At 38.7% G+C, this 21,319-nt stretch overlaps 1 protein-coding gene across 4 annotated transcripts in view; it reads left to right on the top strand.

Annotated features, from left to right (window-relative positions):
• The window catches only part of TMEM200A (transmembrane protein 200A), a 69,256-nt gene extending 54,145 nt beyond the window's left edge, over window positions 1-15,111 (top strand). For all 4 annotated transcript variants that reach the window (XM_007109782.3, XM_028494449.1, XM_055087510.1 and 1 more), the window contains one exon: window positions 12,568-15,111. In XM_007109782.3, coding sequence (XP_007109844.1) covers window positions 12,584-14,059 — 1,476 coding nt within the window. In that variant the 5' untranslated portion in view covers window positions 12,568-12,583 and the 3' untranslated portion in view covers window positions 14,060-15,111. The remainder of the gene's footprint in view (window positions 1-12,567) is intronic.
• The last annotated feature ends 6,208 nt before the right edge of the window (window positions 15,112-21,319 follow it).

The raw sequence follows: 21,319 nt of genomic DNA, 5'->3' as shown, positions 1-21,319 counted from the left end.
TGTATGTTTGACATCAACAGGCCTGGACTCTTATTTCTGTTGTAAAATCTCAAAAATATGATGTGAAAAATTTTCTTTATTGGTCTATGTCAATCATTTTTGATATCTGCATAATATTCTATTATACAGATGCAGCACAATCTTCTGTTGATGAACCTTTAAGTTATTTCCAAGCTGTTGCCATTACTGTAGCACTGAATGCATGATATTATGTGTACTTCTGCAAGTCTTTCTAAAGGATGTCTTCATAGAAGTGAAATGGGGGGCATGGCAAGGGGAATGGACAGTTAAACTTTGGAAAGTCATTCCCAAATTAACTTCAAAAAAGTACCAATTTGTCCTCTCATTGCCAGCTTATTAGAGTTTGTTTTCTTACACTTCACCAATAAGGGGCATAATCAACCCCTCTTTTTTTCATTTTTGTGAATTAGTAAGTGAAGTTATAACTTTACTTTTGATATTGCTTTAGCTTGCATTTCTTTGTTTGCTACTGAGTTGCCCTTTTCATTTGTTAACTGGACATTTGTATTTTTTTCTTCTGCGAATTGACAATGTCTTTTGTCCATTTTTCTCTTGGATTGCTACTCTCACAGGAAATTACCAATGAAGCAAACCATTCTAAAGTATAACTGATATTTGAAGCTAAAAAATATCTCAGGAATGATCCCCAAATACCCTACCCTTGTAGAAAGTCGTAATGTGCCTGTATAATGTTTTTAGAAACACAGTTTTATCCCCCGTTGATGTTAGGTTAGGTCTCTCTTGAATCATTTTTACTGCTAAGCATTCTTTCCAGACTTTTTCATATTCCTGACATTTCATACAGTCTATCATTCTTCTCAACTTTTCCCTTTTAGCTAATATATTTAGAGTCAGGATTTGTAGAAGATTCAGTCATCCCAGTAACCCCAGGAGGACAATTCCTGTCCTTATATAAACGTTTTCTTAAAAGAAGAGATGAAAAGAAGTAAGGACCTTTAAGGAAATATACAGGAGTTGTTCATGCTTTCAGATAGTTAATGTTTGCACTAATAATCCATAATTTCTCCCCCAATACGTTTCTCCATCTTGTCCTCCACTTTTCCCACCTTTCCCTCTTCCTTCTTTTCTGCCCTTTGCCCATTTTCTCTGTTTTCCTCTCCCTCAGCAGCTCTGAATCAGTTAATTTTGTCTCCTGGAATTCTAGGTAAAAAGTCTCAGTTAAAACAGGTATTGGGGCTTCCCTGGTGGCGCAGTGGTTGAGAGTCCGCCTGCCGATGCAGGGGACGCGGGTTCGTGCCCCGGTCTGGGAAGATTCCCACATGCCGCGGAGCGGCTGGGCCCGTGAGCCATGGCCGCTGAGCCTGCGCGTCTGGAGCCTGTGCTCCGCAATGGGAGAGGCCACAACAGTGAGAGGCCCGCGTACCGCAAAAAAAAAAAAAAAAAAAAAAAAACAGGCATTGATTGGTACTTTTTCAGGGATGAAACAGTAGGCATTCCCATTCAATAGGAGCGAGGCAAGGATGTCCACGTCATTCCTGTTGTGTACTTGTTTACCTTTGCTCTCTGGGTAGTGGGGGATAGTTAGATAATAGCAGTTGTAGGTTTAAAATTGGGAAAGGGGAGGCAAAAATATATCTGGATGACATAATTATATTTCTAGAACTAAGAGAATGAACTGAAAAGTTTTTTTATTTAAGTGAGCAAGTTCACTAAAGTAGCTTAGTGCTAAATTAATGAACAAAATCAGTAGCCTTTCTACATCCAAACAACAATCACTTGAAGATAGAAATGATACTGACAGAAAACACACCAATGTGCAATAGAAACCCAGTGACAAAATACCCAAGAAATAAAAAGTAACAAAAATTAAGAAAGATCTATGTTTGAAAAAACTGTAACATACAATAAAACTTTTTAGATAAAATGCTGCTGTGGTACAACAACGCCAAGTTTCCCTATAGTTATGTAGAAATTTAGCATGATCCCAATAAAAATACTAACCTGATTTTTAAAAATCAAATTCTAAAGTTCGTAGGCAACATAAAATGTGTAACAATAGACAAGAAACTTTTGGCAAAGGAGAATGAGAATGGGCTAATCTTATCAGATATTCAAATATGTATTTTAATACAAATGGTAATTAAATCAGTTTGGTTCTGATTAATGGAACACAATGGTAAGTCTTTTTTTTAAATTTAATTTTATTTTTTTATACAGCAGGTTCTTATTATTTATCCATTTTATACATATTAGTGTATATATGTCAGTCCCTTAATATTGATCTATATGCACATGAGATTTGGTGTATAGTACTGATATATGAAAGTAATACGTAATGGAAGTAGCATTTCAAACTGAGAAAGGAGTGACTGATTACCTGTGAACAAAGTAGATCCCTACCTCAGTTCTTACACAAAAAGGAATTCCAGATACATCAGAAAATTAAAATGGAAGATAAATGGCATATAAAATTATTAGAAGAAAACATGGGAAAATTTTTAATATAATCTAACATTGAAGAAGGTCTTTCTAATGATTATATGAGGCCATCAGTCAACATACTGATAAGGTTAACTGCATACAATTGGAATCTTCTGTTTGGTTAAAGATACAATGAAAAAAAGTAAAAATATAAATTGAATATGTTTGCCAGGCATATCACTACCAGAGAGCTGATTTCTTCAGTATATAAACAGCTTGTATAAATCAATTGTGAAAAACCAAATGAGAAAATATTCTCCCCCCTCTCTGGAAATAGCTAGGAGAAATCCAACGCTGTGCTTACCTCTGGGAAGGGGAACTAGAGAAAACAGTGGTGGGAGAGACTTCCTCTTCACTTTGTACTGTTGGGTTTTTACCTTGAGCACAAATAATTCCCAAATAGAGAAGATAAGAGAAACACAGACTGGCCAACAAATACTTTTTTTTAAACTGGAAGCCTAAAAATATGTTTTCCTCAATTCCCCTTGCTGCCACTAACCTGTACAAATAGGAGAAGAGAGGGAAGAAAATGAAAATAAAAATAGTTACATGCATCCCCACTGCCTCCTGTATTTTTTTTTTTCAGTACGTTTACCAATAGTAGAGTTTCTCTAAAGGACCTGTGGCAAATGTCCCCTAAATGCTAAGGGACTTTTGTATTTCCAAGCTTAATAGATTCTTTTTTAGTGTGAGTTGTGGAGTTTGGTCTTGCCATCCCTCCCAAGGCCTCTCTTCATACCACTTTCTATTTTGCCTGAAAGGCAATCCTGCTCAGATTTTACTTATGGGAAAAAAAAGTAAATTCTCTAGATGGACTTTGAACTATTTCCTAATGTTTTTCTAGGGTTTTAAAAATGCTATGTAGCTTAGAGCTACTGTCAGTTGGAAAACTTTATAAGAAATTTGATGTACTACCGTACCGTTACCGTGGATTAAAAGATGACATGGCTCACTGCTAATTTAGATGGTGTTTTTGCTCTGGTGAGAGGTGGTTCCTTCTTTACAGTAGAGAAGAAGGTAAGACCTTTTGCATCCTTAACGGTATTGGCACAGCTGTGTTCCATGCAAAACTGACAGACATATACAAGCTATTGGCTAGAAAGTGGAGCAGCTGGGATTGAAACTTGCTACTGCCCTCAGCTTTTCCCCTTGTCCTATAGGAATGTCAGCATGTGTTTGGATTTTCCAGACATTTAAAATCACTGGAAAGGACATTACTACTTTTTAGAGTCTCACTTTCCAATATTGTCTTCAAAAACATGGTCACCCTACCTGTAAGTGAAGTTACGAAATATGCTCTCCTGCAGAGGAGGGATCTATATAAAAAGTCCAATTTGTGATTTTAACTACTTCAGCTCTTTATGCAGGAATATCTCAGCTAATTTCCTGCATCTTAGTAAATTTGTGACTTCTTTAGTGATAGCTTCTTTACACCAATTTCAAGTCGACTTCCTGTCAGGAAACAAAGTGAACAGGGAGTGTGACAGTCCTTCTAAGGACTTGTGCAGATTTGAAGAATTGGGATCCAGGGTGGGGAGTATATTTCTACTTTGGAGAAAGAGGTTCTGATTTCTTCTGTTCCTGCGGAAAATGTCTCCCAAGGGCTCTCAGCAGAGTTTTTTCTAACAGCTCGTTATGAATCTGTTATTTGGCCTCCTGAAGATTTTTGTGTTCCATGGGCTTCCTGGCTTTTAGCCCTTGGAAAGAAATTGTTCCACGTCATTGTTACACAGCTCATAATTGGTTTAGGCCCATATTTTACAGTTTGTCAGGCTGGCAGGTTATGAAAGCATCGGTAACAAAAAACATGTATAGATTTCCAAGTGCATTTTCCATTCCTAGCATTTTCTGCATGTTTAGGAGGTACTTGACCATAAAATGATATTTTATCTTTAATGACTGGGTATCATGCTGCTAATTATAAAAAAATTCTGTATTTCCCTTTAGTTCTAGCATTCGTGTGGAAGTAGAGCTATACAAAGTATTAAGAAACCGTTCTCTCCATGGTAGGCCAGCAAAGGTCTTCAGAATGTACATAAAATCATAGCTTAAACTTTTTGTCACAAAATTCACATTTTGTAAATTTTCACTTTATGTCACCCTTTCAGCATCTTCTCTAGTTCTCATATCCCCAACCCATATTCTTCATTTTCAATCTGTTTTATGTCCAAGTGTCCCAATGGAAACAGAATGGTGCTTGCAGAATTCATCAGATTACTCAGGCATATGATTTAATTGCATCACTAAGTAAAAATATCAGATGAACTGGTTTGGGTTTTTCTACCTTGTTTTTATTATTGCTATTACTTTTTGACAGAGACAAGTCTCCAAATCTCAACAAATAGAATGAATTGAAAAGAAAATCATGCTTTATTCTTTCTGTAACATATTTCCCACCTGTCTCTCTCTTACATACACTCAACTCTTCTTTGCAACCACCAAATTATTAATGCTTCTGCCACTAAAATACACAGACGCCACTCAGCTAGTTTTTGACTCTAAATCCCAGGACAAACTTGCAGTCACAATTTCCTTCCCATGTACAGTGACCCGTCATTAATTATTTAACTCAATATATTAAAATATATTTTTAGTTTGCCTACCTGAGCAATGAAAGTGTTAATAATAATAAACAATGAAGTGTTAATAGCTATTGTTTATTGAGAAATTACTGTAATCAACACTATAGTGAACACTTTATATGCTTCATTTTATCCTCAAGAAGACCTCAAAATCAGACACAGCTGACATCACTGAGGTAGACCTTAGTTCCCAGACACTGAGCTGTGCTTTGCATTTATCATTTCCTTTGCTTTACAACAACCTTATTGGTACTATCCTCATTTTACAGATGAAGAAACTGAGGCTCCAAAGGTTGAGCCAGTTTTTCAAGGATGGCTGTTAAGTGGTGTGCAGGGATTCAAGTCCCCCCAGGTCTTCTGCCCCCAGTGTACTGTATCCTCTGTATTAAAGACGGGTTTTGCCATTTTATACATGAAGGAACTGAGAGGAGAAAAGTTTAAAACAACATGCCCAAGGTTGCATGGCTATCAAGTGATGAAGCAAGGGTGTGAACCCCCGTCTTTCTGATTTCAAGGCCCATGTGCAAAACCATTATGCTACCCATTAAAAAATGATTTCTATTCTATTCTTATTTTTTAAACTTTAATATGATTGAGCTGTCACCCATAGGCATTTTCTCTTTCAACTCTGGTAAAGATATAGATTAGAAATCCTCCTCTAAAAGTTTAAAATGTCTCTACAGGGAAGAAAGTCCTAAAACTGTTCTAGCTTGAACAGAAAATGTTTCCATCTGTCACATCTGTGTATACCACATGGGGTTTTAATATAATGCTTTTGTTTGGTCCTGAAGACATAGATTAATTTTCACTTCCTTTTGGCAGATAGCCTCACTGTCTGGCAACTTTTTAAACCTCGAGATTAGAATAAAAATTCAAAGTATACGTAAGACAATATCAAATATATTTAAAATAATAGGCACACTTCAGCTGAGAAGATGAAGAAAAACTGTAGGGCGAGGACTCTTGTGAAACAGTGAGGAACGAGAATGACTTAGAATCTGCATGGCAAACTCCTACTGATGCACCAGGTCTCCATGACCTGCTGCTGTTTCTTGGAAGCTTCCCTTGATTCCTCCAGATAGTGTAGAAGAGCATTCTCTAGTATAGCTCCATCAGAGCAATTCATTCATTCTACTTTAAACGTGTACTTTGACTGCTTTCCCACTGGACCCCATACTCCTTGAAATCAAGGATCGGGTGTTATTATCTTTGTGTCCCTAGTGACTAGCATATTTCAGTCATAGTCAAGCCTTCATCAAGGCAGTTCACAGTCAACAAATAAACTTGCTGAGCGCTTAACTACATTCCAGGCACTGAGCGAGGCATTGGAAGATAGCATGAAAAATAATACAAAGAGGAATGTCTAACCAAGAATGAACATTGGCCTGGGAGTCTGAAAACTTAAATTCCAATCCTATTCTTTCTGCTAATTCATTGTTAGATCATAGACAACATTCCTGGTTTTAGCTGGCTAAAATGAATGTCTGGATTCAAAGTCTTCTAAAGCTTTCAACTCTGCAAGTCTATTTACTTACCATTACCTTAGATATGAGCATGTGAATGCATTTGGAATTACATCTGGTGTATAACAGGCTCACGTGTGGTCAGAATAGTAGGTCAGTGTTGTCAGAAGAAGACTTAAGTGTACAGGAATAAACTTCCATGGGGCTGTGAATATTAAAAACTTGTATGGATTAGGGCTGTGAAAAGCGAATTCCAGAATGTGCTTAAACTTGTAAAAAGGGTGAAGGACAACAACAATAAGGCTTTTAGAAGTATAATCAGAGCAAGAATAGGAGAGGATAAACCTGACACATGGGATGGTGTACTGTTGATACGTGATACACAGGCAGAAATCCTCCTAGTCAAGGAGAAAGAGCTTTCAGCTGAAAGGTGTAGAATAAACATGGGCCAGAGGGGAGATGAGCCCAAGGTAGATGAGTAGATGTTAAGTGTGCTTGAAAGAATGCAAGAGTCTGCGTCTGTAGTGAGAAAGGTAGCAAATGAAATTGAATTCCTACTGATGATTTTTGAGCTCTACGATGAGTGGGTACGATGGCAAAGGCCTGGAGATAGCCCAACAGGATCCTGGTTTGCACAGTGAAGAAGCAGGTGTGTTGTGCGAAATTTAAGCTGCTGATCTTTATAGCTGTTGCTAGAAAAATTTTAGCTGATTTATGAACACTGAGAATGAAAAGTAGGACGATTGATATGTAGCTAAAAGTTAACCCGAACTAATTTTTTTTTGTTTTGTGTTGTTAACAGAAGAATATCTGTCTTTTAGCTTGGCATTTGACAAAATCGTGATATCTGTTCGGAGAATATGGAAACACTGAGTGTAGCTGACCCTCTTGTTAGGCTAGTTGAATGACCTCCTCAAAAAAATAGCTGCTAATCATTATATTCTTTAGGTCAGGACACATATTTTGAGCCCTATATCTACTACAGTACCAGATATCAGTTTTTACTGATTACATGAATGAATATTTACATAAATTAACAATGTCCACCTAGGAGGAGGTCTCTAGGGGAATACCACAGGGCTTTCTTCAAGTTTCAGAGGTTTGGGTGAAGCCTTGGATCCAGAGAGACTGATAAACAAAAACTCTGTGCCCAAGTTAACAAAATGAAATTCAGTGTAGAAAAATTCTTCACTTGGATTTTTGAGGAAATAAGCCCCAGCCCTACCCTATCCAGGATGGTAGAGTAAGGAGGGGAGTCGGGGTGGAGAGTGGTCTGTTCTGAGTCTGCACCTTCATATGCTGAAGATGATCTAGACAGATGTGAGAGGCCAGTGCTCGCCCAAGGACGGGTCTTCACCCTCATCTACTCCCCATGAAATGGAAATGGAAGTCATTTGGTTCATAGTCAAGTTTTAAAGGCACAAAGCATTCTTTAGGGTCTGGTGTTCTGGCAGAAACAGGAATCAAAATAAGAAAACGGACAGGGAAAGAAGACCTCAAGCAAAAGCAAATTTAGAGGCCCATCGCCATCTCAAATTCTGTAAGAGCATAAGCTCTGGAGCCACCTCTGAGCTGTGTGACCTTAGGCAAGTCACCTAAACTCTCTGAGCCTCAGTTTTCTCACCTGCAAAATAGAGATCATAATGATCACAATGATTGTGTCCACCTCCAGAATTGCTGTGAGAATACATATGTTCTAATACCTAAAACACTTCGAGTGGTGCCTGACTATGAGCACTGTTAGCTATTATTACTATTATTGTTATTGTTATTATTAAAACTCAGAAGGATGCTATGATTTGTTACCATAAGAAAACTATAGTTAACGGGGTCCCTATACTCCAATCCCTTCACCACCAGCAAAAAAAAAAAAGTCGTAAAAGTGTAGGATGGAAGAGATGTGGCTTTGCAGCATAAATAAAGAAGTAGGGCTTCCCTGGTGGCGCAGTGGTTGAGAATCCGCCTGCCGATGCAGGAGACACGGGTTCGTGCCCCGGTCCAGGAAGATCCCACATGCCGCGGAGCGGCTGGGCCCGTGGACCATGGCCACTGGGCCTGCGCGTCCGGAGCCTGTGCTCTGCAAAGGGAGAGGCCACAACAGTGAGAGGCCAGCCTGCGCGTCCGGAGCCTGTGCTCCGCAACGGGAGAGGCCACAACAGTGGGAGGCCCGCGTACCACACAAAAAATAATAATAATAAAAATAAAGAAGTAGACTTAAGCTGTTTTTGCATGTACTGAACACATTGGACCAAGCTGACATTGCAGTTTGAAGATGCTGAGGCCTGTGCATTCACTGCCTCTAGGTTTTAGAGTTTCACTAAGTTTCTTATTGCAAAACTGCCTTTAGCATCCTCATGTTATTTCCCAAGATCAGTCCCTCATTACCGCTTTCATCTACAAGTTGAGATTAATTTTCCTAAGAAGACAACAACCGTGTTTTGCATCTTCCTCCAACTCCATTGAGTGTGAGTGTAGCATTCAATCGTTCGGGAATGACTCCTGTTCCCTCCCACGACCTGGCCCTCCCCTTCCTCTTTAGCCTTGCCTGGTTCCCTCCCTCAGTGCCGCGCTGTGTGCCAAAGGCTGGGCAGGGCTCTGTTCCCCAGCCTTTCTTTTTCTTGACCTTACCCGAAGTGCCATTCACTTGATTTTTTTACTGTGGTAAATGTTAGAATGCTCTTGCCTGCATGAAGCCTGCTGTAAAGGTCCTCCCTGATTGAAACTTTTATTCTAGGGGTTACCACATGATGTTTTATGTAGGTGTATGAGCCCCTTCATTAGCTTTCAAGCTCTTTGAAGCAGGGACTGAGTTTGCGTGCTTTTGCTTTCCCAACTCAGGGTCAGTTTGGGGTCCTGAATCCCCAAAGAGGCTCACTTAGTGTTGAATTGCCTTGATTGGAATCGAGGGAGGATACTGACACCCACCCTGAGCTTGCCGATCCTTGGGCGTGTTGGTGCCCCTGTCCGGCTGGCCAGGGCAGACTGGCTGAAGAAGCTGTGTGAGCCTCCGTCTCCCCCTCATTCTCATCTCGATTTATAAACTCCTCCAGGAATCTTTCCTCCCTTCGATCACACTCTTAAACGGCCCTTGCTTTTTCTTCCTGTCTCTTCTTTTTTTTTTTTTTTGCAGTACGCGGGCCTCTCACTGTTGTGGCCTCTCCCATTGCGGAGCACAGGCTCCGGACGCGCAGGCTCAGCGGCCATGGCTCACGGGCCCAGCCGCTCCGCGGCTTGTGGGATCTTCTGGGACCGGGGCACGAACCCGTGTCCCCTGCATCGGCAGGCGGACTCTCAACCACTGCGCCACCAGGGAAGCCCTTCCTGTCTCTTCTGACTGGCTTTTTTTGCTAACAAAAGAGCCCAGTCACTCACTGCACTTTTCCACCTTCTCTCCTCATCTGTATCTCTCAAACTATTTTTTTTCTCTTCCAGCCCCTTTTCCTCTATCAGCTTCAGGAATAGAAAATGGCATCACTAGCAGAAAATGTTTTCCCAAGTTGGGGAGGACTAGGAATGTGTGTGGAATGGGAATTCACCGAGGTTGCTTTTAAACCAGATGCGAGTCTTTTGCCTTTGTTTTCATTCTATTCAGAAAGAGTTTAGACAAATTCTTACCCTGCCATTATGGAAATAATTGAGTTAGATGGCTCCTATGTAATCTAAGCATTTTTTCAAGAGCTCAAAACTGTTTTTGGTTCAAGAAAACGTAGGTTGACACTAAGCTTTGTTTTAGCCAAGGTTTGGGAAAGGTTCTAAGCTATGGTATGTACACTTTGATAAATGTCACAGACTAGAGCTATGGGTTATAATATGGTTTGTTCTTCCAATATTCAACTACTTTAATCTAATTTACAATTCCATCGAAGGCTGGATTTACTCACCAGCCAGTTCAGCTAGCTAAAACTATAGATACCATCCGTGACCCTGTTATTTAAGGACAATTCAAAAATCATAAATAGAAATTCAAAAGAGAGCTTGATTTTGCAAGACAGAATTTGATGCCATGAAGCAACCCTCTCAGAAATTTGCCAGAGACCTTGTGGGTCTTAAAATATTCTCTGTTTTCTACCAGCCAGATTTGGCAGCTTGAGAGCTATTCATCACAAATAATGACAAATATTTTACCAAGTCACAAAATGTTGCTTTTTGTTTTGGTATTAAATTTGTTCAAATTTTTAACTAGGAAAGTTAGTATAGTAATATTATGATTATACAGCAAATCTCAGGAAAAGTATTACTCCCTTACTGAGCATTTTAGCAAATATCTCTTGACACTAGCTATGTGTAAGGTATTATATTAAATATTTCTGATAATAAAAATGTGGATTGAACTTGATGTTTGACCACAAGTGGAAGAACTAAGACATTATAATCTGGTGAGTGCCACAGAACACTTGCTAAAATGCTCTGAGGAATGAACTCGTGTTGGAGTTTGCTTAGTGAGTCAGAGAAGGCTTTATAATGGAAGTGGAATATCAGCTTCAGTGATTAGCCAGATGATAATATGTGAAATATGTGAAAAGGGGGATCTAGACAGATGAAACATTATTAACGGAGTCTCAGAAATAGTATGGTATGGAGTACAGGCAATATGTTTGCGTTTTAGTTTTTGTAAATGAAAGAGAGCAGTTGGAGATGAAGCTAAATTCAGTAGTTGAATTCATGGGTTTCAAATCCCAGATTAAAACTTTGGTAGGTAGTGGGGAATATTTTATCCATTCTTCCACTCTTTAAACAACTTCAGAATTGTATTTTAGGATAATTAATCTGCCTTCAGCATGTAAGCTTGATTGTGGAGGAAGAGAAATGGAGTTTGGAAGACCAGTTGGGAAGTTATTGTAATGGTCTAGTAAGAGTTCATAAGACCTGCACTAGGCTGGGAAGAGCAGGACTGGAATGAAGGGGTAGAATTGAGAGACATTCTATAGTGAAAATTTCTAGGAGTTGGAACCTGATTGGAAGATGAGAAGAAGAAGGAAGGGAGGAGTTAAAGATAGCTATGGAGAGTCAAGCCTGAGAACTGAGAGCATTGAAAAAGTCAGACAAGTCAAGTAGTATGGGTAGAAGGTGAGTCCAGCTCTGTGTGTTGTGGGATGGAAGGTGAGTTCAGCTTTGCTAGAGGAGCATGAATGTACATATATATGTTCCCCAGTGGAGAGCTGGAGATGTGAAATTGAAACTCAGGCTACAGTTTGAAATACAGACTTGGGACTCATTAGCTTAAAGGAAATGGTGGAAAGCATGGGAGGGAAAATGAATACCAAGGGGGAGCCTAAAGAGAAGATGGCCAAGGACAGGACACTGGAGGGGAAGGTGGCCTACTTTTAGGTGAGAGAAATGAGCCAAAATCGAAATAGTCAGTGAGGTCAGGGAAGAGGCAGAAGACTTAGTATCATAAAAAGCTGGACAAGAGAGAGTTTCAAGAAAGGAAGGGTCAGGTGATATCCATGGAAAGAGAGAAGTGAGGAAGATGAGAATTGAGCAGGAGAAATTAAACGTGGTACGTAAGAGTTCATTGGTGACTTTCACAAGAATGGTCTTAGAACTGTGAGTTGCTGGAATGTATTCTGTTTGTAAATCTAGAGTTTGTTTGGGGCCTATTAAGTGTTCTGGATTTGTCTGTTTCTTTAAAATAACAGATAAGAAAGGATGATGTGTGTGTGTGAGAGAGAGAGAGAGAGAGAGACAGAGACAGAGAGAGAGAGACAGAGACAGAGAATATGTGTATCTTGTGACCAAGGAACCGTTTTATATAATAAGTGATAAAATTATTTAAGTAAAATATACCTTGAGCTCACATTTCATTAATAATAGAAACACTAATTCAGCCAAAAAAGGAAATCTCCAGAATTTTACATTAGTCAATAAACAAAACTTCTACCCAAATTAAAGACTTATTCCTCGGCCCCATTGCATTACATGAAACAATAACAACACTATACAGCGTTGGCCAAAATGTTCGTTCGGGTTTTTCCATAACGTCTTATATAAACAATTGCTGAACTTCTGTGCATACCTTAGAACATACTTAGATTGTCATCTTTTTCTCTTCTTTTCAGAATAAAAGACTGAACTATGATAGCAACTGGTGGAGTGATAACTGGCCTGGCCGCCTTGAAGAGGCAAGACTCTGCCAGATCGCAGCATCATGTCAACCTCAGCCCGTCGCCTGCTGCCCAGGAGAAGAAACCGGTCAGGCGTCGACCTCGGGCCGATGTCGTGGTTGTTCGCGGCAAAATCCGGCTTTATTCCCCATCTGGTTTCTTCCTCATTTTAGGAGTCCTTATCTCCATTGTAGGAATCGCAATGGCAGTCCTTGGATATTGGCCTCAAAAAGAACGTTTTATCGATGCTGAGACGACATTGTCAACAAACGAAACTCAGGTCATCCGGAGCCAAGGTGGTGTGGTGGTTCGCTTCTTTGAGCAGCATTTGCATTCTGATAACATGAAAATGCTTGGCCCTTTCACAATGGGGATTGGCATTTTCATTTTCATTTGTGCTAACGCCATTCTTCACGAGAACCGTGACAAAGAAACGAAAGTCATACACATGAGGGATATCTATTCCACAGTCATTGACATCCACACGCTAAGAATCAAGGAGCAGAAGCATATGAATGGCATCTACCCTGGTTTAATGGGGGAAACGGAAGTAAAACAGAATGGGAACTCCTGTGCCTCAAGACTGGCAGCAAATACCATTGCTTCTTTTTCAGGTTTTAGGAGCAGTTTTCGGATGGACAGCTCTGTTGAGGAGGACGAGCTGGTGAGAAATGAAAGTAAGAGTTTTGGACATCTTATGCCACCTTTGCTCTCTGACAGCTCTAACTCTGTTTGTGGCCTCTATCCACCTCCTTCCCAGACAACTGACGATAAGACCAGTGGCCCTAAGAAATGTGAAACCAAGTCAATTGTGTCATCGTCCATCAGTACTTTTACATTGCCTGTGATCAAACTTAATAATTGCGTTATTGATGAGCCCAGTATAGACAACATCACTGAGGATGCTGATAACCTCAAGAGTAGGTCGAGGAATTTGTCAATGGACTCCCTTATGGTCCCTTTGCCTAATACCAGTCAGTCCTTCCAGCCAGTCAGTATGATGCTCCCAAGGAATAATTCCGTTGGGGAGTCACTGTCAAGTCAGTACATGTCCTCTGTGGCCCTTGGACCTGGGGCTGGACAGCTCTTGTCTCCTGGGGATGCTAGGAGACCGTTTGGGTCCAACACATCCTTGCATTTGCTCTCGTCACACTCGAAATCCTTAGACTTAGACCGGGGTCACTCCACCTTAACCGTTCAGGCAGAACAACGGAAACATCCAAGTTGGCCTCGGTTGGATCGAAGCAACAGCAAAGGATACATGAAACTAGAGAACAAAGAGGACCCGATGGAGAGGCTGCTTGTACCCCAAGCTGCAATCAAGAAAGACTTTACCAATAAGGAGAAGCTTCTTATGATTTCAAGATCTCACAATAATTTGAGTTTTGAACATGATGAGTTTTTGAGTAACAACTTGAAGCGGGGAACTTCTGAAACAAGGTTTTAATGTTGAAAAAATATCTTATTTTACGAGGCTATATATTCTAAACCTATTTTCACCAGTGTTCCCTTGTTAAAGCCTTGGTTATAAGCCTTTTTAATCAAATGGTTTGTAGTGTATTAGACCTGGCTGCTTAATTCTGTAATGGAGATGGTTATATGTTTGGATTACTTAGGATTGCAGTACTCTATATTACTACATATGAATTTATTTTTTTCCGTTCCCTTGAAAGCATGGGCTCTTCATTAATATGAATACAAAATACTTCCATCCAAATTAAAGTTCCTATTCTTTAAAATTCTTTCACTGATGGTCATATTCATAGAGCAAAATGTCCAGTTTAGAAAAGGCAGGGTGCCAAAGTATAGACTAGAAGTGCCAAATTCAATGCAAATCTTAGGTGTCATTTTCTGAAAAATTGCTTTTATATAGGATTGGTTAAATTATTTAAAAGGAAAAAGATCTGGCTTTTGTGCAAGCTAAATAATGTGAATTGGTTAAATTGGCTTAGTTCTGAGTAGCTAATTGACAAGAATTGGTTGAGTTTGGTTGTGACTAGTACCCTGAGCTCTAGGTAGGTAGTATTTTTTTCAACATCAGTTCTATCTTAGTGATATTTTATTAAGAAACCATGTATTCAAGAGCCATGGCTGAGAATGCCAGATATTCTTAAGGGTAAATATCAAAATGCTCAGCTATAACTTAGATATTCAGAATCAAAATTTCTTTGCAACAGACTTGAAAAATGAATGAACCAATTTAGTGTTTAGAAGTGCTATCTTTAAATAATTATATATATGAAGAAAAGATTGACTAATGAATGAAAATACATGCTAGTTAATGCTAACTAGTCTCAGTACCTTTTCCTAGCCGTCTCTCTTATCATCTAATATCCACTCACTCCCACATCCTTGTTTTCCCCCAATATTTTTTAGATCCTGTTATTTGGAAGATAATCAGCTAACCTTGACATTTCTTTTATCTTTGCATATCACTAAGTTGGTGGTTGAAGAAAATTTAGTCCTTGATACATTGCCTTGAAATTTACCTTATGCTAGAAAGCCTTATGATAACTCCAAAGACTTTCTTATGGTGTAATAAATATTTTGGATTGTGGTTCTCAGTTACTGAAGATAATAAATATTAAAATGGATTTTCCATCAGAAAATTTTCATGTTTTCCATTAAGGTAACCTAATTTTTAAAAATTGTTTAACGGAATACTCAGGAAATTTTACAAGTTTTTCCCAATGCATACACATTTCTGAACATCAGTATTGCAGTTGTTGTGGAAGAGGAGAAGGAAGATATCTTTGTATTTGTAGCTCCCCACAATTCCACCTTGTATTAGCATCACGAGCTTCCTTGGACTGAGGCACAGTGTTACTTGTTAGAACGTCAAGCCTGTGTATTGTAATGGAGTGGGCTTCATATTTTACGATAAAGCATTTAATAAACCTTCAGTCTTAATACAAGTGTGTGTTCTTCATACATTTCTATTATTTTTTGAATAAAATACATTTCTGTTCAAAGTACCATTTTTCAAACTTTCAGATACATTCTACTGAAGGTGCTTGATACCCTAGCATCTGCATTGGGTGCTCTGGCTTTTTAATTTTGCTTCTATTGGGTTAAAGAGCTAGGTCCAGGGCTTCCCTGGTGGCGCAGTGGTTGCGCGTCCGCCTGCCGATGCAGGGGAACCGGGTTCGCGCCCCGGTCTGGGAGGATCCCACATGCCGCGGAGCGGCTGGGCCCGTGGGCCATGGCCGCTGAGCCTGCGCGTCCGGAACCTGTGCTCCGCAACGGGAGAGGTCACAGCAGAGGGAGGCCCGCATACCACAAAAAAAAAAAAAAAAAAAAAAAAAAAAAATCTGCCAGTTTACAAAAATTTTACTTATAGCATTTTAAATATTAAAACGATGACCTTCCCGGTGGTATATATTCAACTGCTATGGTATTTAGATTGTTCAAAGATCTTAATCATTTGTTCCCTAAGTAGGAACCGTAAGAGCCATACACAGATTATTCTGTCTCTTACTTTCAATGAATTGCCCTGTTACCCTTCCCCGACCTTCTATGTAATCCTGTTTTAGACCTTATGTCAATAATAGGGTACATAAACTTGATATATGATCCCCATTTGATGATTTAAGTCCTTTGTGATCTGAATTCAAACTGAAATAATTCAGTTGGTTTCTCTCTATATGCTCTTTCTCCCAGGATAATAACACCAGGGAAAAAAGGCCCACTTCACTGAAGTGCCTTTTACTCAATAGTAGATGTCATCTTGAAATAGTCATTTAAAAATCAAAGAATGAAATATTGCCATTTGCAGCAACATGGATGAACCTAGAGAATATCATACTAACTGAAGTAAGTCAGAGAAAGCAAATGTTATATGATATCACTTATATGTGAAATCTATTAATTTATTTACAAAAGAGAAACAGACATAGAAAACTTATGGTTACCAAAGAGGAAGGCGGGGAGGACAAATTAGGGGTTTGGGATTAACAGATACACACTACTATATATAAAATAAACAAGGACCTACTGTATAGCACTGGGAACTATATTCAATATCTTGTAATAACCTATAATGGAAAAGAATCTGAAAAAATATATATATATCTGAGTCACTTTGCTATACACCTGAAACTAACACAATATTGTAAATGAACTATACTTCAATTAAAAAAAATTTTTTTTAATAATAAAAATCAGGTCTGCCCAAGAATAGGGCTAACATGACAGAATTAGGTCACTCAACCTTTACATGTTAAGATAAGTCAATTCCTATTCTTGAAACACATCTCTGGTAAACTTATTTACATTTATGTTTGTTATTTGCTGACAGTATAAGAAAAGAGAAAATAAGTCATAAAGAAGATATAGGAAACCTCTGCACATAGGATCTTGTCATTCTCACTTCAGTTTGGCTATCCCCACAGTCTTAAACTTTACATATACTCTTTCTATTGTTTCCCTCTGCTACTGGTTGATCCAGCACTTGTTTTATACCAGAAATGATTAAGAAAATTACTTTATTTTTGTCTCTTCCCCTATTAATTCACCATTGAATAGTTTGAGACTTCTAATAATTCTCTAGTTCTTTCTCATCACTGAAGAGTATAGACTGTGTCTCCAAGACCATGTATACTCTACAAATTAAATGTAGAGATTTTGTTGGCAGTGCAATGCTTTACAATCTAGACAAGGTCACCATATTTGTGGTACAAATGATAGAATACTTGCTAATAGAAACATGCCAATCTGGAATCAAGAAACAATAAGGACATGCGAGCTGACACACAGTGGAACACACAAGGTCATGGCAGAGGCAAGACTTGAATCCAGGACTGTTCATTCCCAGTATCACCATCAATTAAAATCAAACCAAACTTTTTGAAAAATCATTTTTTAAAAACATACATTCAAAATCCAATGAATAGATTTTGGGTTTATTAGGACTGGTAAAGAGAAAAGTATCTAAAATTTCGGGCAGAAAATGTAGTTTGAATGCTTCATCACATCTTAGAAGTGCGTGTGAGGTCATGGGGTGATATACTAGGGGTTGACGTTAGAGAAGGCACAGAGTTTGGAACAAGAATTTTCAATACTTATTTTATAGCTTGATTTCCTGTGTTTGATTTATTAACTATGCAACTCTGCCATGAAAATTATGCCAGTATGCCTTTCTGAGCCATTATATTATCTTTGAACAAGATATATGGAACTAAAATGAGTCATTTGCACCCATATCCAATAAACCACATGTATGAGAAGGAAGGCAGGAAGACAAGGAGGAGGGAAGGAAGAAGTGTGGGATTTGGGGGCTACAGAGAGAAGAGAATGCCATATGGTTTTTCTGTTTTGTTTTTTTCTTTTTCTGCTTACTGAAAACCCATGCCCAGCAAAAGGCATTCCATTTATACTTTATTTTGGAATAAAACCAAGCTTATAATTTTTAATCACCAAAGCAGTGAGAACATATTCTTAGTTGATTTTAAATACATTTTAGTAGACATTAACAGTGTTTATTATACAGCTCATTTGAATCAGTCACCCTCAGGTTTAGGGAATTAATCATTAACTTCAGGTTGTCAACTAATGAATCATCAATAATTCAAAGCTGTTCGGAGATTATTATTTTAAAAAATGAAATCACTCTTTTCTGCACTCAGATATTTTGTGTTCATTAGGTATATATTTTTCCCTAAAGCATTTCCAAATTGCAAATGTGTTACCTTGTGTTATCAGTTACAATGTTAATAATCTGAGAAGTCACATTAACTTTCCAGCCAGTTAGTTGAAGAGTTAAGGAAATGTCTTTCGAAGGCTCTTGCATTTTATGAGTTCGCTATTATAGTCTATTACTATGTCAGGGCATTAAGAGGGCATATGAGCAAAAAATATGGAAGACATTTAGAACCTGGATCATATTCAATATAGGCTATAAGTAATTGTCCTGTACAGTGTAGCACGCTCCTTATCATTTAACAGAGAGGAAAAAAAATTATCTTATGAAGTAATCTAAGTGAAATATATTCACTTTGGTGTGTGAATACTACATCATATCTTATATTGGCTAAGAAAATATTCAGCAGCTTACAAAATAAATTTAATGTAAACCATTCTTTTCTTACTCTAGAGTTCTGGCAATGATATACACTAAGAAATTCTGACACAAATTTATTGTATATTTATAAAATTATACCAAAAGGGTCTAGTCCTACAAGTATAGCCTGCTGTCAAGTATTTAATTATTTAGTGTTTAATCTGTGGATTATTCACACTCTTCTCTTTCAACTTTTTAAATTTATTTGTATATTTTATTTTATTTTTTTTTTATTTTTATTTTTTTGCAGTGGGCGGGCCTCTCACTGCTGTGGCCTCTCCCATTGCGGAGCACAGGCTCCAGACGCGCAGGCCCAGCGGCCATGGCTCACGGGCCCAGCCGCTCCGCGGCACGTGGGATCCTCCCGGACCGGGGCACGAACCCGTGTCCCCTGCATCGGCAGGCGGACTCTCAACCACTGCGCCACCAGGGAAGCCCTATTTGTATATTTTATAATTTACTTCCATTAACACAATGTTACGGTTATGTTCTCTTTGGGTGACGGGTTAAAGGAGAGGTAACATTGAGTACTGACCATTCCGCAACATAATGATAACACTGCCATGGGTTCACAGTGGAAGCAAAGGAAGAAAATCTGAGAAGGTGCTACAGTGGGGTATTCAAATTACGTATTTTATATTTGTTATTTTTGTTCTTTCACTTCTGTTGCCACAGTCTACCAAGAGTTGACTCTTGGTCAGAATGGAGGTTATTGTCAATTCAGGTATGTCATTGAATTATTTGTATATTGGAAAGTTCAGGAAATTCTGGAACTGATTTTAACAATTTCTTTGTAGACTCTTTTCTCAATATTTCTATTCTTCCAGACTTCAGACTTTATTCATCAAGATGCATCAGAGTCTTGCACAATGCTGGTACATACTGGGCTCCCAGTGGATACTGAGAGAATTAATTTACTTTTTGTTCATGGTGAAAAATATAGGCTATATTTCATTGCCCTACACTTATGGATGGGTCAGTTCCCAAAAGACCCTATGATAAGAAAGGGAGAACGTATGTGGCTGGTTATAAAATTTTAAGTTTTACTAGAATATAAGGCACGGACTGGCCTATAAACCAATTGCTGGAAGATAAAGAAGGAATTAATCCAGTGGTACTCTTGGTCTTTTGATCCTAGAATGAATAAGGAAAGTAATTTCAAAAGCTGTGTATATCTTTTTTAAAACACAGAACATATCAATAGAAAACTATTTTTGTAATGCAAAAGCAATTCAGTACCTGTAGAGTTGGTCAATGGCCTTTCTGAAACATTAACTTTGTAATATCTTTGTGTCCCATATGCCTGCCTTTTAATTTTAATGCCCAAGCCCTATTTGAAATAAAGCAGTTATTTCCATTTCATCAATGAAGCAGTTACCCAAGTATACATAATGTTTCAATTTCATGAATTTATCTGTCAAAATGATCATCTGCAGTTAGTGTTTCTAGAGAGTCGGAGGTTACAATCCATTTACCAAGGTCTTGTGATTGGTATAGCACATCTTCTCATTCTCCAGTCTCCCAGGAATTCCAACATTACCTGAGCATGCAAATTACCTTCATTTCATAGATGTAAACTTGAAATAGAAACTTGCTCTTAATGAAATTTTATACCTAGGAGCTAACAGCAGATACCAGAAGAGAGGGAAAATAGAAATTTAAGATGTAAATATCCACTCTTCCAAGTTAAGTGAGAAGGAATCCAGATGTTATTCATTTTATTAAATAGATAAAGAAATAGATTTTTTAAAAGACTCTTAAGAATCTTATACACACTCATGGGATGCTGTTGATGGCATTGGGAACCAGCTATGAGAGCTGCACTATCTTTAACACCCTGAAGGAATATCAAAAAGCAGGTAATGCTCTATGGGAAGAAACAACTTGAGGTATACTTTGAAGGATTTGTATGAATCAAGGAACTAGTTCAAGGGCAATCTTTTAGAGGGAAATACCTCCAAGGTTAAGACCCAGAACCAAGGAGAAGTAAAGCCTGCAAGACACATGGGCTGTCTGGAGCACTGAGTTTAAAATGGAGAGAACAGAAGGTAAGTTGCAAAGGAACACGGAGTTCACATTCACAATAACTTCAAAAGCCAGGCCAGGAACTGGTTCCTAGACTCATGGTAAGACCTCCTAAGCATAAGAGGAATACATCAAGGGAGGTTTTCTAGAAATATATGCTTAATGGTGATCTTCAGAGTGGTTTGGGAAATATTGGAAGGAAGGAAAGAGTAGTTGGGACCTGGATCAAGGTAGTAGCAAGGAAAATGGGGAAATATTGATTCTCAGTCATTGTCTTACTAATTTACCAGCTTCATTTGTCTGTTTTTCTCTCCCTCATCTTTGGTTTCTTGGACAACATATCCTCCTGATTTTTTTTCCTGCTTTGCTAGTCCCTTCTTCTCAGTCTCCATGGCTGGTCTTTCCCTTTCTTCACTAACACTGGAGTGTTCTAGGGCCCATTCCTTGGTTCTCCTCTCTTCTGGATCTACCCTCACTCACTTGATGATCAGATGGCGCTTTTTTTTTTTTTTTTTTTTTTTTTTTGTGGTATGCGGGCCTCCCTCTGCTGCGGCCTCTCCCGTTGCGGAGGACAGGCTCCGGACGCGCAGGCTCAGCGGCCATGGCTCACGGGCCCAGCCGCTC

The sequence above is a fragment of the Physeter macrocephalus genome, chromosome 10 (assembly GCF_002837175.3).
Source record: "Physeter macrocephalus isolate SW-GA chromosome 10, ASM283717v5, whole genome shotgun sequence".
Classification (NCBI taxonomy): Eukaryota; Metazoa; Chordata; class Mammalia; order Artiodactyla; family Physeteridae; genus Physeter; species Physeter macrocephalus.
This window is presented reverse-complemented; position numbering and strand designations above follow the sequence as displayed.